The 16,858-nt window shown below is 43.7% G+C and overlaps 7 protein-coding genes across 7 annotated transcripts; 4 read left to right on the top strand and 3 right to left on the bottom strand.

Moving 5' to 3' along the window:
* Positions 1-283: 283 nt before the first annotated feature.
* On the top strand, positions 284-3,404 carry modSP (modular serine protease). The gene is made up of 6 exons (XM_036817925.3): positions 284-515; positions 1,136-1,439; positions 1,549-2,030; positions 2,098-2,401; positions 2,458-2,679; positions 2,739-3,404. Exons 1-6 carry the CDS (start codon positions 449-451, stop codon positions 3,244-3,246), a joined length of 1,887 nt encoding a protein of 628 aa, XP_036673820.3. The 5' UTR covers positions 284-448; the 3' UTR covers positions 3,247-3,404.
* A 132-nt stretch (positions 3,405-3,536) lies between these two features.
* Positions 3,537-5,459, bottom strand: Ccdc114 (Coiled-coil domain containing protein 114). Its single transcript, XM_017082199.4, has 5 exons — positions 5,158-5,459; positions 4,806-5,101; positions 4,120-4,628; positions 3,870-4,044; positions 3,537-3,814 (listed from the first exon to the last, which is right to left on the bottom strand). The coding sequence occupies exons 1-5, from the start codon at positions 5,380-5,382 to the stop codon at positions 3,598-3,600; spliced, it is 1,422 nt and encodes a 473-aa protein (XP_016937688.3). The 5' UTR covers positions 5,383-5,459; the 3' UTR covers positions 3,537-3,597.
* A 1,458-nt stretch (positions 5,460-6,917) lies between these two features.
* On the top strand, positions 6,918-8,012 carry LOC108015683 (probable protein disulfide-isomerase ER-60). The gene has a single exon (XM_036817854.3). The coding sequence runs from the start codon at positions 6,976-6,978 to the stop codon at positions 7,891-7,893; it is 918 nt and encodes a 305-aa protein (XP_036673749.3). The 5' UTR covers positions 6,918-6,975; the 3' UTR covers positions 7,894-8,012.
* A 717-nt stretch (positions 8,013-8,729) lies between these two features.
* On the top strand, positions 8,730-10,131 carry Mettl4 (Methyltransferase like 4). Its single transcript, XM_036817962.3, has one exon. The coding sequence runs from the start codon at positions 8,929-8,931 to the stop codon at positions 9,988-9,990; it is 1,062 nt and encodes a 353-aa protein (XP_036673857.3). The 5' UTR covers positions 8,730-8,928; the 3' UTR covers positions 9,991-10,131.
* Positions 10,132-10,134: 3 nt separating this feature from the next.
* On the bottom strand, positions 10,135-12,406 carry CCT3 (chaperonin containing TCP1 subunit 3). Its single transcript, XM_036817853.3, has 4 exons — positions 12,260-12,406; positions 12,140-12,201; positions 11,560-12,059; positions 10,135-11,415 (listed from the first exon to the last, which is right to left on the bottom strand). Exons 1-4 carry the CDS (start codon positions 12,291-12,293, stop codon positions 10,377-10,379), a joined length of 1,635 nt encoding a protein of 544 aa, XP_036673748.3. The 5' UTR covers positions 12,294-12,406; the 3' UTR covers positions 10,135-10,376.
* Positions 12,407-13,183: 777 nt separating this feature from the next.
* Positions 13,184-15,225, top strand: LOC108015676 (G-patch domain and KOW motifs-containing protein). Its single transcript, XM_017082188.4, has 3 exons — positions 13,184-13,409; positions 13,465-14,186; positions 14,252-15,225. Exons 1-3 carry the CDS (start codon positions 13,273-13,275, stop codon positions 15,094-15,096), a joined length of 1,704 nt encoding a protein of 567 aa, XP_016937677.4. The 5' UTR covers positions 13,184-13,272; the 3' UTR covers positions 15,097-15,225.
* On the bottom strand, positions 15,097-16,438 carry Arl6IP1 (ADP-ribosylation factor-like 6 interacting protein 1). Its single transcript, XM_017082190.4, has 3 exons — positions 16,268-16,438; positions 15,803-16,168; positions 15,097-15,736 (listed from the first exon to the last, which is right to left on the bottom strand). The coding sequence occupies exons 1-3, from the start codon at positions 16,289-16,291 to the stop codon at positions 15,533-15,535; spliced, it is 594 nt and encodes a 197-aa protein (XP_016937679.2). The 5' UTR covers positions 16,292-16,438; the 3' UTR covers positions 15,097-15,532.
* Between the last annotated feature and the right edge of the window lie 420 nt (positions 16,439-16,858).

Here is a 16,858-nt window from a genome sequence, read left to right as displayed (position 1 = left end):
AAATCCCCCTATCTCGCTAAGTCCTGCGACATCTTTGTCTTTAAAGGTATGCTTCAAAAAATGTCTTAAAGATCACGAGCAATTTTGGTTTTAAAGGTTTCCTATAATAAATGAAATTTCGGTATAGATTAATTATTAGGTTAAGAAAATCAAAACTCACTATTTCTTCGTCCGTTATTATACAGCACACAAGACTCTTAGCAATCAAGTCGATACGATAAGCGCTCTTCAAACGTGTTTTGTGATTGTTATTATAAGATCCAGCTTGAATTTACTTTAGCTCAGTTCCCTTTGTGAGCTCGGTCGGCATCGTTATAAGCTCGGTCGCACGTGCTTTCCAAATCACTTTTATCAGTACGCACTTATTTTAACAACCACCTATGTGAGTGTTTTGTGCTCTCAAGTGCATTTATAGTGCATCCGGAAGATAGATAGCAAAAAAGAGATTATGAAACTCAACTCGTTTTTATCAAATCTATTGTTTCTTTGTGCGTTCTCGCTGAGGCTCAGAACAAGTGAGTAAAGTTCAAAATGATAATACAATTCGATCGAAAATAAACATTTTCTGTACATATATGCGAGCTTTGGTTGTATACATATTGGCATGTTCAAATGGTTATACAAAACAAAGTTCCTCTCAGAGAGATATTCTCAAAACGAGATTCAAGCCGGTTCATCTTGAAATCGCGCGTTGCATTCCCATCAGTCATCTTTGTTGATATCTGCTGGTTATATATTTGCTTAGTATAGACAAGAGAGCACACTATTTTTAAATTGAAATCCAGTGTTTACGGAAATAAATAATAAAAAACGGGCTATTTTAGCAAACTTGCCGGCAGTTCTCACAGCTACGTAACCGTTTCTAGGAAATATAAGTAATTTCTAATAACATTAAATTCAAGGAACACAGTTGTGGAAAAAATACAACTTACATCTTCTCGTTCGCATTTAATTTAAAATATTAAAAATGCAACTATTTAAAGATCTTTAAATAAAAAATTTCGGATATAAGCAGAAAATGATATGGTGCTTAAAAATTCATGAACATGGTTCAGTATCCTTTCAAATAATTGCATAAGACGAACAAGGAATATTTGTAGATTTCTTAATATATTTAAGTACGGGATAATTTCAGTATTTTCGGAATGTGATAGCTCCCAGTTTGAGTGCGACAATGGCAGCTGCATATCGCAATATGATGTCTGCAATGGCGAGAAGAATTGCCCAGACGGATCCGATGAAACGGCCCTGACTTGCGTTTCTCAGCGGCAGCACTGCACCAAACCCTATTTTCAGTGCACCTATGGAGCCTGTGTGATTGGGACAGCGGGATGCAATGGAGTCAAAGAGTGTGCAGATGGTTCCGACGAAACCAGGTTGAGATGCGGCAACGAGGACGATATACGTCAGCACGATCGACGTCTTCAGGGCAATTGTCAGTAAGTAATAGAACAGGTATTTCGAAAAAAAATAAATTAAATTGGAAAAATCATCTATACATCTTTTAAAAAATATCCTAACTTACTATTGAAACACACTTCTTTTTAGGGACAATGAGTTCAAGTGCCCATCCGGAATTTGCCTGGACAAGGGCAATTTCCTGTGCGACGGCAAGGACGACTGTGCGGATGGGACCGGGTTCGACGAATCCGTGGATCTGTGCGGCCACATGGAATGTCCGGCGTATTCCTTCAAGTGCGGAACAGGTGGCTGCATCTCGGGTTCCTTATCCTGCAACGGGGAAAACGACTGCTATGACGGATCCGATGAGGCCCCTCTGCTTTGTAACACCACCAAGAAGGTCACCACCCCAGCGCCGGTTGAGACTCCCCTGGAGCTGCTGGGATGTCCCCTGCCAATTGGCGACGAAAGGCCCATCTTGACGGGCGAGGGCAGCCGCATCCTGACTGGGCCCATCATTCGGGGAACTGTGCGCTTCTCCTGCAAACAGGGTTATGTTCTGGAAGGCGAGGAGAGCAGTTATTGCGCCAAAAAGAAGTGGAGCACTTCCACGATCCCGAAATGCGTGAGTAAGTGGTTCTTTTTAAGGTCTATGGTAGGTTTATTGTCTCATATGGGGTTCTTTCCTTTCGGTAGAATACTGCAGCACCTCTGGGGAATTCGATGGCTACTCCACCAAGGCCTTGTGCACTCACAACGGACAGCAAGTGGAATGCAAGAAGCCATTTCATCCACCCGGAACTGAGGTCAAATTTGTCTGCTCCACTGGATTCAAGACCCTTAGCAGTCTGCCGGAGATGAAGTGCATGAAGGGAGGTTATTGGAACAGAGGTCGCCAGCGATGCGAACAGGATTGTGGACAGATAGCCACGCCCACTAAGAGCTTCTCGGCTAATGGGTATACGATCAACAACACGGTTGTACCATGGCATGTGGGATTGTAAGTCTAGTTTTGGAATCAGTGAATGGCATTTCTAATCAGAACTCCCTGTATAGGTACGTGTGGCACAATGAGAAGGACTACCATTTCCAGTGTGGAGGATCTCTGCTTACTCCGGACCTCGTAATAACCGCTGCCCATTGCGTATACGATGAGGGCACCCGACTACCTTATAGCTACGACACATTCCGGGTGATCGCGGCCAAGTTCTATCGCAACTACGGGGAGACCACACCGGATGACAAGCGGCGGGATGTGAGGCTCATCGAAATAGCGCCGTAAGATACAAACTGTATGTATTTCAACAGATACCTAAACATTTATTTATCCCCCATAGTGGCTATAAGGGTCGCACAGAGAACTATTACCAGGATCTGGCCCTACTCACCCTCGACGAGCCCTTCGAGCTGAGCCATGTGATTCGACCCATTTGCGTGACCTTTGCCAAATTTGCGGAGAAGGAGAGCGTAACAAATGAAGTGCAGGGAAAGTTTGCTGGCTGGAGCATTGAAAACAAGCACGAACTGCAATTTGTGCCCGCTGTATCCAAGGCCAACTCCGAGTGCCGGCAGAATCTGCAGGACATTCAGGCGGACAAGTTCTGCATCTTCACACAGGGCAAGTCTTTGGCCTGCCAGGGTGACAGTGGGGGAGGATTCACCTCCGAAGTACAGACCACTTCCTTCTCCACCCAAAACACCGCTCGCCACTACCTATTCGGGATAATCAGCAATGCACCTAATGCAGATCAGTGTGCTCACAGCCTGACGGTGTTGACCAATATCCAGTACTTCGATGACATGATTCTGAATGCGATAAAGAGAAGCATGGAAACCAGGGCCTAAGTCCTTAAATAAGTTAGCTTTCTTCCAATTAGAATAGATTTGTATTCAGAGATTCGGCGGCCATACTCTTTTGTTTTCCAGCCAATGCTAGATTAAGCTGAAAGAAAAAGTATACTAAATAAAACTAGTCTCAAGAAAGTCAGATTTATACAAACAGATTTTTGTTTGCCTTTTATCTCACTAGATCTTACATTTTCACTATAAAAGCACGTTTCCTTTGTTAAAATTATAGGATTTATTTATTAAAGACGAATGAGTAGGTTATATATATGAGAGTGGGGATTATGATCGTGTTTCCTTTATTTATATATATGAGAGTGGGGATTATGATCATGTTTCCATTATTTATCCTCAATTTTTAGTTTTGGCCGATTCCCGAATGTTGAATTTGGGAACACGATCTTTTCTGGCCAGTATTTTGTTAGAGTTGTCCTCGATATTAATGGCGCTGATGATCAAATTGACCCGTCGCTCAATAACGCCAATGAAAAGCTTCACATTGTGAACTGTCAAAAATGTCTTGGTACTGAGTACATTTAGAATGGGGGCATCATCACAGGCCAATTGTCTGCAAAACGATTGTCAGTTTGAAAATGATTAGAGGAAATCTTTTAAGATCTAACCTGAATATATCCTCGATGCCCTTAAGAAGCTGTTCTAGTCTGATGCTCAAGGTGCGCTTCTTTTCTCTAGTCTCCTCCGCGAGTTGCTCAATTCTTTCTTTTTCAGCATTTAGATAATCCAGAGCCTCAGTCTTCAGCTTCAACTCCTTTTCGGTCTGCTCTGATTTCTGACGTTCTGTTGGCAATATATGTAACGAATAATATATTTACGGGTAAAGTCACACTTTAATGATTTTAATCATAAACCCACCTATTTCATCCTGTAGTTCCTGTGTGGAATCGTTCAGCACCTCCACCTCGTGACTCAGCTCATTGACATAATTGAAGAGGGCAAAGTTCTCGTCCTCCTGCCGCTTAAACTGGGCCACCAGTCGCTCCGCATCCTCCTCGCCGTATAGCAATTTGATCTTCTCGATGATCTCCTTGTACTCCAGGAGCTGCCTCTCATAGTTCTCCTTCTGGTTCTGCTTCTTGTCCAACTCGCGCTGCTCCAGCTCCGGGTTTAGTCGCTTTTGGCCTTTGATGTCGAAGAATTTCTGTAACTTAGCATCGTGCTCCAGGCGGCGCTGCATCTCACGCATCTCCTGGATGTGCATCACCTTATCGTTCTCGTTGCGGTCCTTCAGGACGGATAGCTTATTGCACAACTCCTCCCGCTGGTCAAAGGCCAGAGTCGACTGGTCTATTAAATCCATAATGAACTTTTTGCCCTCGTTGAACTGAGTGACCATCGACTGCCACATGTCGTTGAAGTTGGCCCTTAAAGGTTATCAAAATATTAGAAAGCTATTTCAGCACCCGGTTTTCTATCTTAAATTTGGGGAAAAAATTAGAACCCTTTAAATTTGATAACATAAACAATATTTTTATAAAAACATTCTGAATAAAAATAGTATTTAGTGACCCCGACATATAACTAATTTTAATTTTTCTCACCGATCTTGCAGCATATGATTAATGGCGTCCCGCATCTTGCTGTTTTCGGTGAGCACATCGCTGCACTTTTTGTTGACCACATCCAAGCGGTTCTCCAGTTTGACCACGCTCTTCTGGACCTTGCAAATGGTGTCCTTGTAGCAGTTATCGGGCACTTCGTTGCGGCGCAGTGCATCAATCTCCTTTTCCATTTTTCGGATGTGGCCCTCCAGTTCCCAAAGATTGGTCCGCTCATTTTGAAGCACCCTTTGCAGGTCCGCCTGCTGTCCCTGGAGAGTTCCTAGGTGTTTCTCCCTCTGCAAAGGTGTTTATCTAATTATTAAAGATACTAAGCCATACAATAGCCACCCACATAAGTGTTCTTTCTGGCATGAGTGCCTCCTTCAAGCGTCTTGATTTCCTCCTTTAGCTTCTGGTGTTCCACTTGCAAAACGTTTATCATATGGTTCTGTTTTTTCAGTCGCTTGGCTTTTTCCTCGAGGAGACCTCGAAGGTCCAGTTGGAGACCCCGATGCTGGCGCTGGAGTCTCTGCAGCTCGGCAGTGGCCAATTGGTCAAGTTCGCTTTGGTCAGTCATTGTGACTTCGGCCTAGATATTAATACTTTAGATTACGATTCATTGATTCCATTTGTAAACAAGCGTTGCTTATGACAGGTTGCTTGGTAACGGCGTAGTTACATTCGGATAAGCCTTTTTCAAAGAAGACTTGGCCAGGATCCGCCACTGAAATCCCTAATAGCTTCAGATATATATTTTGTAAAAACTTCAGCGGGGAGCTTAGCTACTACACCCTCCGGGGACATCTGAGACTTCACACCAATTTGCTTACCCAAATGAGGGAACAACAAAAGGGGTTTTCAGATTTAAGGTTCCCGTAAAAGTACTTTGCAAATTGTATCAAATGCATCGGTTTTTTTGTCACACGGAATACATTGTCATTAAACACAAATAAAATTACTAAAATGTGTAAAGTTTCCAGACGCAAGAATGCGTTTATTGCTCTCGGTTTTTTTGCTGTGGCTGTCCCTGTATTCACTTTCATCTTTCAAAATCATTTTAAAAGCCGTGCAATATATAAATATGTAATATCATATGGAATCATATTGCTGTGGCCTATTCTTCTGGCACCAACCATATATTTCATCTATATGAAAAAGGTAAGTTTTCAAATATGACTTGTTGCGTATTAATTTTAGCTTAAACTTGCAGAGATATATCAGATTTCTGGTGCCATATGCTTTCATATGGTTAGTTCTAAGTTCTTTAATATTTATTTTTTTCCTACTTAATATGTTCCAAGTTTTGGATTACATCTACTTTTACCTAGATTTTAAAATTTTCTTCCCTCTAATGGTGTGTAAGTTAGAAATAATGCTCACCTGAGATTATTAAATAATAGTTATTATTCATTTAGGTGGTGTTTTTACAGGGTTTGTTATTCCAGTTTCTTTTTATTGTTATTACAAAAGAAAAATGTTGGCTTCGGGTGAATGAAAAAATTTGAAGTACAAAAATTTTAATTGGGACTTAAAAGAATAGGAAAAAAGGTTTAAAACGTGGTAAGAAACCTGTACCAAATAATGAATTTTATAATGACTGACTAACTGAACACAAGGTCCAGGAAGAAGACCCGGCATCGTCCCCCTTAAAGGATTTGAAGGTGATAAATTGATCGATAGAAAGGCCCTGGTAAAATGTATAGATGTTACTGTTTAGTTGTTTATAAAGGCTTGAAAATTCTACTGCTTTTTTTTTGATAAATAGTTTTCTTAGAGCATGCCGTAAATCAACATTTAATTTATAAATGTTAACTATTTTATTTGTGTACTGTTAATAATAGGGTGTTCTAAGAAAGAGTAAAAGGCCTGCATCCCTAAAAAAACCTGGGGTTGGGTGTCTTTGGGCAGTTCATAAGCAAGACGGGTGCTGGAGCGATTAATTTCAATGTCGAGGGTATGCAGATGTGTCCCCTCTGGAACCGATTCGACGATAATGGTTATTACCTTTTGGTTGTTACCTTTTGAACAGTTTAAAATGTGTTTCTCATAAGTTCTATCGATATTTTAACGAATCACACCCACCGCTATAGATAAGCAAATATTATGACTAAACAACTGGTGAGTCAGTCCACCCTCTAGTTTCACTTGTTAGAGTAGTTATACTGTTAAAATGTCTCGGTATTACTGCGGTTACAATCCGCCACCTCCCAACTTCAGTAACTTCCTTCCGGGTAAATTTAAAGATCGACTGCAGCGTCTTCCCAACTTTGGACAAATGCGAAAGTCTTGGGAAACCCACAAGAGACCCACACTGGTAATGCTCCATGTATTTGCCGATGACTTTGGAGCTCTGGAAAAATGGGTAGAGATAGCCTACAGACTTGCTGCCCCTGAAACTCTCAGCGTGAAAATGGACGTTTACGTCGATGATATGTGGCAGTCGTATATCTTTAATGAGGACGACTTTAGCTTTTTCCGGGACGACGATGCCTTCACCCTGGATTCATTTCCGCTGATCTACGCCGTAAGTGCGACTGGTGAAGTGTTCTTCTTTGGCAATTTTTCTGGACCGAAATTGCCCGATCTGGATAGCCTAAAGGATTTCTGTGAACAGGTAATAAACGGGAATGTAAAGGAACCCACCTCCAAGGACCCAAAGGTGGAGGTCATAAACTTGGCCAGCTGGAACGAGCTTGTGTACGCATCTGATAAAGATCTAGTCATTTGTTTATACAACTCCCTGCAGAATGGCACGGAGATTAATAATAGCCTAATGATTAATCTGGATAGGCTAGGCGAAAGACTGAAACAGGAGTCAGTGCGACTGTACAAAATGGATATACATGATGTTAGTATCCCAAAAAAGTTCAATGTAGAATCTGCACCCGCCTTCTTCATCCTGCAAGAAGCTCAAAAACATAACCCTATTCGATGTAAATATGAGCTGGGCACATGGACGATGCTGAGATTTGTGGCCGAAAATTCCAGCAAGGAGCTTAAATACTACAGCCGTCAAGGACATCTAAGACTCCACGCCAATTTGCTTACCCATATAAGGGACTTCTTCGATTTAAGCCACAAAAATTGAGGTATTCTCATGTGAAGGAATCCCGAAAAATAATTTTGCAAATTGTACTTAAGCAAATGCAAGGATTTTTTTGTCACACGGAATACATTGTCATTAAATACAAATCAAAAATTGTAAAATGTGCAAAATTTCGAGACGCACAAGTGCTCTTATTGTTCTCGGTGTTGTGGCATTGGCTATCCCTCTGTTCAATATCCTCTTTCAAGATTATTCAGTGCCGCGTCAAATTTATAAATATGTCGTAACATTTGGCATTTTATTTTTGTGGGTGATTCTTCTGATACCAACCATGTATTTCATCTATATGAAAAAGGTTAGTTTTTATATATTACTTGTTGAGTATTAATTTTACCTTAAATACGCAGCGATTTATAAAATTTTTGGTGCCATATGCTTTTATATGGTTAGTTCTTAGTTCCTTAATATTAATTTATTTCATACTAAATGTATGGGGTATTTTGGATTACGTCAGCTTTACCCTAACGGCAAGATATGCCTGCGGTTTAATGGTGGGTAAGTTAGAAATAATGCTCACCTGAGATTATTAAATAATAGTTGTTATTAATTTAGCAGGTGTTTTTTTAGGGTTTTTGACTCCAGTTTCTTTTTATTGTTATTACAAAAGAAAAATGTTAGCTGGGGATGAATGATTTCTCCAACAGGAAGGAAGTGTCAAATTTAAAGTACAAAAATTTTAAATTGGGACTCAAGAGAACAGAAAATAAAAGGTTTAAAACGTGGTAACAAACCTGTTCCAAATGAAAATTAAAAAATTAACATATATATGTATGTATAAAGCTCATTAAACGTTACGAACTATAATATGATATGATGATTATAAATTTTATATTGAACGTCTATTACTTGGCGCCCTAAGTACTACCGATAAGTGCAGGGATGATTTGGTCGCTAATGAATACTTGGAACATGGTCACCTAGCCTACGCATCTCTAACATTAAGAACAGCTGATTTGACGGCCAGAACGGCGGCCCAAAGATGACCGTCCGCAATTAGGTCGGTCAAGAAAATTGAGGATGTTGGTTTTACCAAAGAAGACAGACAGTACAAGACATGCAGTTTTCTTGGATCACAGGAAACTGATAAACGAAGCATATGAATTTCAACTCAAGTCTGAGCTTTTCAAGTTTCATGTCAAGAAGGCGCATCCGCATCTGGAAAGTGATGATGCGAGGTCCAGGAAACGCAAGAGGAACGCTGGCAAAGACCCGTCATCATTATCCTTAGAAGACTTGAAGGTGGTAAATGGATATCTGGAACTTCTGCCAAAACCCCTTAACCAGGCGGAAACTCCATCGATAGAAAGGCACTGGGAGGAAGCTTACACCCTGCCCCAACTCCATGGAGCCAACGAAAGCGGACGGGTACAAAGGTTTCAGGGAAAAGACAAGTCCAGCAGAGTGTACTTGATTCCCAATCGATCCCAATTCTTTAACCATAATGTGGACAATATGCCAGCTCTGTTGCACCAACTGCTGCCCGCCTATGATCTCATCGTGCTGGATCCTCCGTGGCGGAATAGGTACATTCGCAGGCTAAAGCGGGCCAAGCAGGAGCTGGGGTACTCGATGCTGAGCAATGACCAACTATCGCACATCCCGATATCCAGGCTCACACACCCGAGATCCTTGGTGGCCATCTGGTGCACCAATTCAACGCTGCATCAGGTGGCCCTGGAGAAGCAGCTACTGCCCAGCTGGCACTTAAGGCTGCTTCACAGGCTCCGATGGTACAAACTCAGCACAGACCATGAATTGATTGGTCCTTTGCTGGCGGATACCACCCAGAAACAGCCGTACGAAATGCTCTACTTGGCCTGTCGCTCTGATGCTCCTGAGAACTACGGGAAGGACATCCTGAAGACCGAGCTGCTTCTCAGCGTGCCTAGCATTGTGCACTCCCACAAGCCACCACTACTGGCTTGGCTTAGGGAGTACCTGCAGCTGGAGGAGAATCAGGCGGATCCAAACTGCTTAGAGCTGTTTGCCCGGTTTCTGCATCCCCACTTCACTTCGATTGGCTTGGAGGTGCTTAAATTGATGGACGAAAGACTTTATGATGTGGGTCAAGAAGATTAATTGAGATAACTAACTAATTACATTTGTAAAGTATGTATGTGTATTTAGTTATTTATAAATGTTTGTGAATTCTACTGATTTGTTTTCCAAATAAATGGTCTACTTCAAGCATGCCGTAAATAAAAATTTAATTTAAAGAAAGCATTTATGAGTTTTAACAATTTTATTTGTGTTCTGTTAATGAGAGCAAATGCAGAAGAATTTGTGTGAAGGCGGCCCGCTGATGCGATTCCTCCTTCCAGAGAAGCCAGCAATGCCCGGCCCAAGCTAAATGTTAAACATTTGGGGTGGCGTTTGTGGGATTTTGTGTTTTTTTTCGTTTGTGTGTTAAATTAAGTATTAAAGGATAGTAAGCATTATTAATACACGTGGTTGATCGCAGGCTACTACTCCTGACCCTGGGCCATGGCGGCTGGGTTGGTAGGCTCATTGCCGCCGCGTTTCTTCGATCCAGAGACGATGTCATCGATGCGCAGCAGCAGGATGGCAGTCTCCACAGCGGTCTTGTAGGTCTGCAGCTTGACGGCCAACGGCTCCCAGATGTTCTTCACATTCATGTCCACGATCTCCCCGGACTCGCCGTCGATTCCCCAGGCGCAGACGCCCTCGCCGGTGTGGGAGGCGTGCTTGGCGCGCAAGACGGTTAGGGCACGAATTGTGTTCGCTCCGCAGTTCTGGGCCAGTGTGCGCGGTATGATCTCCAATGCGTGGGCCACCGCTGTGTAGGGTCCCTTGACCTGTTTGCGCGTCAGCAGCTGGGATGCGGCCATCTCCACGGCTCCGCCGCCAGCGACCAGACGCGGCTCCAACACCAAGTTGCGGGCCACGTGCAGGGCATCCTGCAGGTTGCGCTCCGTCTCGTTCAGAATGTCTTTGCTGGCACCGCGCAGCAGAATGGTACAGGCCTTGGGCTCTTTGCACTCAGTGACGAAGGTGAAGTACTCATCGCCGATCTTCTTGACCTCGAACAGGCCAGCTCCCGTGCCCACATCCTTCTCGGTCAGCTCCTCAGTGCGGTTCACGATGGTGGCACCGCAGGCGCGAGCAATACGCAAATTGTCGGTCTTGCGCAGCCGGCGAATGGCCGTGATGCCAGCCTTCAGCAGGTAGTGCTGGGCGAGATCAGAGACACCCTTCTCGGTGAAGACCAGATCCGGCTTCACTGCAATGATGTCCGCGCAGATGCGCTGCACATACTCCTCCTCGATCTGCAGCATGCGGGTGAAGTCCTGCTCCCCGATGATCTCCACGTTGGTCTGGCTCTCGCCCTTCTTGTATTCCAGCGAGCAGTCGAGCAGCACTATGCGGGGATTCTCGATGTAGCGGCGCATCTTGGCGTGCGTCACGTCCTTGTTGATCATCACGCCCTTCAGCACACACGACTCCTCGATAGCACCACCGGGAATCTTCTCAACCTTGGCATAGCTATGGGTGAAATAAAGTTATTATATTGTAGTAAAATTCGAGGTTATGGAAAGCGCCATTTTTAAAAAAATTAAAATATGCCAAATTGTAAAACACGTTCTACTTCTCACGAAAGTACTGGTAACATAGGAATTTGTATCTTACCGCTTGATATCCACCTCCAGACGTCCGTTCTCGCTCAGAGTCACCGTTTCGACGGCGTCCAAGGCGATCTTGACAGCCAGATCTGACCACTTGCCGATGAACTTGGTGCCCACGCAGGCCTTGACCACATCGGCCATCTTGGCCTTGTCCTTGACGTCCAGCGTGATGCTCAGCTGCGACTGCAGGTGGCCGACGATGTCCTCGAGGGCCTCGCGGAAGGCGCGGATGATCACGGTGGGGTGGATCTGTTGCTGTAGGAAGGGCTCGGCAGCGGCCAGCATCTCGCCGGCCAGGACGATGACCGATGTGGTGCCGTCGCCCACCTCCTCGTCCTGTGTGCGGGCGATTTCGATCATGCTCTTCGCCGCCGGATGCTGCACGGTGATCTCGCGCAGGATGGCGTTACCGTCGTTGGTCATTACGATGCCGCCCATGGGGTCCATCAGCATCTTCAGCATGGCCTGGGGCCCCAGGCAGGTGCGGATCACATCGGCGATGGCCTGGAAAAAGGAGTTTAAGTCAGCAGATGGCCGGAAGAGCACGAGATCCCGAAAACCCAAGTACCAGACATGAGTCATACCTTTCCGGCTTGGATGTTCTCCAACTGCACTTTGCGGCCCGATTCTCTCTTTGTGTTTTGACCTGCCGGCGGATAATTCGATTGCAATTGGGCTCTGCGAGGTGAAAATTTTATACTCACTCAACACGAGTATTGGCTGCTGTCCACCGAACATTTTTTTGCTTATTTAAACAATTGAACTCTGAAAAATGTCTGCTGCGGTAGAAAAAAGACCACGCGGTAGAAAGGTATCGACTATAAATAGGGTTATCGCCGTAGCCGCATATCGATATTATTTTGACATGTATTTTTTTAGGTAAGTGGTCTTGGGCCATTCGCGAACCACTTAAAAAGGCACCATATTGCTTTAGGCAAATAGAATCGTCAATGTTACGTGTCATTCGAATTGTGTTTCCCCACGTAATATGCAGAACTCCTTTATTTAAACAATCGATGACACACTATTCGAGAAAGTTCTATAAAAAAAAATGGGCAGACCGGCTCGTTAATTACTTCTGTTACGTCCTGTGGGTACTTTAGAATAGTTTTTCATTTATTTTGCGAAAATTATCTTTATACTTTACGAGTTTAATTCAAATTCCGTAAAATTCGAGCCGCTCTTTTAAGTATCGATATCTTGAAACAGTGTGCTTACACTGACATCTTATCGATGTCGCGGAATTGAAGAAAACAGTGATTTCTAAAAGTGTAAACAGCCATTTTGCTATTCTATTTTTCTTAGAAGAGAGAAAAAATTATTCATTTTTGGTGTTGGTCTGTTAGTTAGTAAAAACCCTGATTGACGCCTTTGTATTCTACACAGTACAAGGCAGCTAGAACACTGCAAAAAACATCTCGCAGCCATGAACTCGGCGAGAACTTAACGAACAATATTTACTTAAATGCACTTTAATAGTTTTTGGCGAACTCGCTCATTCGGAGTTAAAGCTGTTTTTTCGTTCTTGCTAAGATAATTTGTAGTGTGAAGCGATTGTTACCTCGTCTGCATTTTAAACGCATTAAATTAATATCGATATAATATCGATAATAAAAAAAACAGCTGTTTTCTTCTTTGTTTACGAACAATTTTGGCGTCATTCTCCTATTTAATATTATTTAGTTACTAATTTATTAACTAGAAGAAAGATAAAGCCATGGACGCCAAAAAGATATCTTTTGGCTTCAGTAAATTGGCCAAGAAACCGAACATCCTTCCCAGCAAGCAGCCAAAAGAGGAAAGCAAGGTGGAACTGATAAAATGTTTGGAGGGAAACGAAATAATTTCGGTGGCGTAAGTTAAATGATTATTATTTCTTAAGGATCTTATTTTAGACCGCCATTTCCAGCGAAAAAGTGGAGGCCGCCCCGCTGATCATCCGAACGATTGGCATTCAGAAGACTTCGACCGCCCTGGCTAGTTTGATGAGACGACGAGCGGTTCTGCTGGGTGAGGAGGAACCGGACCCGGAGGAGGAGACCTCAGCGGCCCAATCGATTGCGGAGGTCACCGCAGGCGGTACTACGGAAAGCCTGGAACAGCGAGCAGCTAGGGAATTACTATCCGCCAGCCAAAATAATGGTGCCGAAGGCATAGATGGTCAGAAACTGGTCCTTCCCGCCGTAAAAGCCGACGAACTACCTCTCGATGGCGCCAAGGAGGCAACACTCGATGACTATGACAATATTCCCATCCAGCAGTTTGGTCTGGCGATGCTTCGCGGCATGGGTTGGGTGGATCCGCCGCCAAAAAAGAAGGGTTCGGGGCCAATTGACGATGCTCCCTTCCTGCGACCCAAGGGAATGGGTCTGGGTGCTGATAAGGCACTCAAACCTAAAGCACTGCTAGTTCAGCCGGAGAAAAACGAAGTACTCGAGATCAAGAAGCAGGCCTACGTGCGTATCCTGGGCGGCAAGCAAAAGGATCAGTATGGCCAAATCCAAGGTTTCGACGACCATGCCGGTCGAGTTATCGTCAAAATGGCTATTGGAGGTAACAAGGAGGCGTTCAACGAGTTCCTCTGCCAACCCGTGTCCCGGAAAGAGTACTCCCAGTTTGGAAAGTGCATAAGTAAGTTGGAATTCGGAAAAATCTCTATGAAGCTAAGCAGTCGTAACGTTATTTCCTATTTTCAGACTCAGCCAAGTACGAAGAGTTTAAAAAACATGAAAATGAGCGTGGCCAAATTATTGTGAAGCGGGAAAAGTCAACAGAGAGCAGGGACAGAGACCGAAAGGAGGAGGCAAGATCACATCGGACCGAACATCTCGATCACAAAAGCTTTAAATCGGAGGAACAGAGATCTAGCAAAGACGAGTATCGAAGGAGATGCAAGGATGAGGAAAAAAGGTCTTATAAGGATGAAGACAAAAGGTCTTATAAGGATGCGGACAAAAGGTCTTCCAAGGATGAAGACAAAAAGTCCTACAAAGATGAAAATCGCAGGGCATATGAGGATGATAGCCGAAGAGCACACAGGTCTTACAAAGAGGAGGGCAAAGCTTTCAAGGAGGAGGATAGGGACAGAAAGAAATATGTACAAGACCCACGAAGCAGTAGCTCCTCGGCATCTAAGCGCGAGGATCGTGAGCGGCGTCGTTCGCCCAGTCCCAGCAGCACAAGTTCCTCTAAAAGTAAGCGCGACGACCGTGATCGGCGGCGGTCACAGAGTCCCAGGAGTAGCAGAAGGGCGAAGAGCAGTTCAGACGAGGCAGATGATACAGGAGAGTCCACCGAAAGCGACTCGGACTCTGCATACGAGCGCAGGAAGCACAAGAAAAAGTCATCCAGTCGAAAGTCCAGAAAGCACTCGAAAAAGTCAAAAAACAAATCGAAAAGGGCGGACGACGAGTCCAGTTTGGAGAGCGATGAAAGCCCTACTGAGAATCATCGTCGGCACCCCAGCAAGCACAAAAAAAAGACCAAGAAGAGCAAACACGCAAGATCCCGCACGCGGTCTAGATCTAGGGACCGGAAGTGATTCGATCTATTCAGTTGAAATCTTTATTTAAATATAGTTCAATAGACGCTTAAGTTCTTTTGTATCTTACTTGGGATTATCATAAATTTCAATTAACTCACAAAATAATCACAAAAATGTCTTGTCTTTTGTTGCGCGTTCTTTTTCTCTCTCCGTACGCCTCGCTTCGAGATTTCTTTCGGTCTTACATGTTACAAACTTATAGTAGGAGATGTGATGGGGCCAAGACCACGACGGGATTTGCTAGATTTCCGATGAAAATACTTTCAATATGCTGCTCTTATCTTTTACGATACTCATAGTTTCAAATTCAATGCTCGAAGGTGTATTTAGTGATGCGATGTGTGCATGATGGCAAGTAGATGACTTAGGCTTGTTTTATATTTTTTGGTCAAATGGTGATGAGTGTATCTGCTAGTTTGCGTTGATATTCTCTTTACTGCAGCTTCCTCTTGCCGCACTGTATCTTGTCGTTAATGATCTTCGAGGCCTTCTGGGTAATGGATTTGAAGACGTCCTTATTCTGCAGCCCTGGCCACATGGCGATGAGCAGGGTGGCCAGATACATGAGCAGAAGATTGTTGATGATGGCTCCAATCCAGGCGAGAGCCAGGAGACCCAGGCTTATGATGATCACGAACTGGAAGGGTACAAGTTTTAAGTGAAATAGCTATAATTGTATTACATTTCTCTTGTATACACTCACCACTGTGGATTTGCGCTCCTTGAAGAGGTATTCGTACCAGAGCACCATGTTGCTCTTGACAGCACAAACCTGACCGCAGACGTCCTCGAACTTGGCCTCCTGGTCGCCATCCCAGTTGACTCCCCCAAAGATGAGACGCGATACCGTTGGGAATATGTAGTCCAATACCAAGCTGATCAGTCCGAGGAGCGACAGCAGGGTGATCAGCGAGAGGTCCAGATACCACAGGACCAAGTACAGGACGCTGGTGGCGCCGAACACCACTCCGGCGTGGTACTGCTTCTCCCAGGTGAGCACGCCGTAGGCTCCCACGATGGCCGTCCGGAAGGGCTCCAAGTCGTGCTTCAGCTTGTTGAGGGCACGTTTCTGTAGGGGAAAATGGGTATCTTAGCTCTTGGGTTTCCCGCACAATGGCGACGCCGTTTTCTGGCCGAAAAGCTTTTGCGAATATCTCCCCTTGCTCACCTGGTCAACCTGTGATGCTGCCATCTTGTCTTGGCTTTCCTTTGTCTCTATTAAGGCCGAAGTTCGATTCGGTTCCCAGAAATGTAATTGAAGCCAAAGCCAAGGTGTTGCTTTCGGTTTGAGCGAAAAATCAATTTTCCTAGGCTGAGTTTTTTTTATCGTTATTCGATATTAAAGGCGTTATCTGACTATCGGTAAAGTCGCAATGTGACCGTAGATAAGTGAAACTAGGGCTGGATATATTTTTTAAACAGGACTTTTTTTAACGAAATATTTTGTCTCAGTTAGTTTAAATTTATTTTGCTTTAATTTAAATTCTTGGATAGCCACCTATTTTAAATTATTTTTGTTTTTCCTTAACTCTATTAAAATCTTTATTGTTTTAAGCAACTTTCCGAAATCAGATCTCGAAACGGAAGCGATATATATGTTAGTTTTTCTAGGTTAATCAGAACATAAGTTAATCAGGACAAATCAAACCCGTTCATTGTGTTTTGTAAGGTAATTAAGTTGATCAAAGCTGTTCTACTTTAAAGAAAAAAATGGAAAAATAGTTTTGGTGTTAGACAGCAAATTTAAAATTTTTGTTGT

This window comes from Drosophila suzukii, chromosome 3 (assembly GCF_043229965.1).
Source record: "Drosophila suzukii chromosome 3, CBGP_Dsuzu_IsoJpt1.0, whole genome shotgun sequence".
NCBI classification, from domain to species: Eukaryota; Metazoa; Arthropoda; class Insecta; order Diptera; family Drosophilidae; genus Drosophila; species Drosophila suzukii.
The sequence above is the reverse complement of the archived record's forward strand: the minus strand, read 5'-3'. Positions and strand labels throughout refer to the sequence as shown.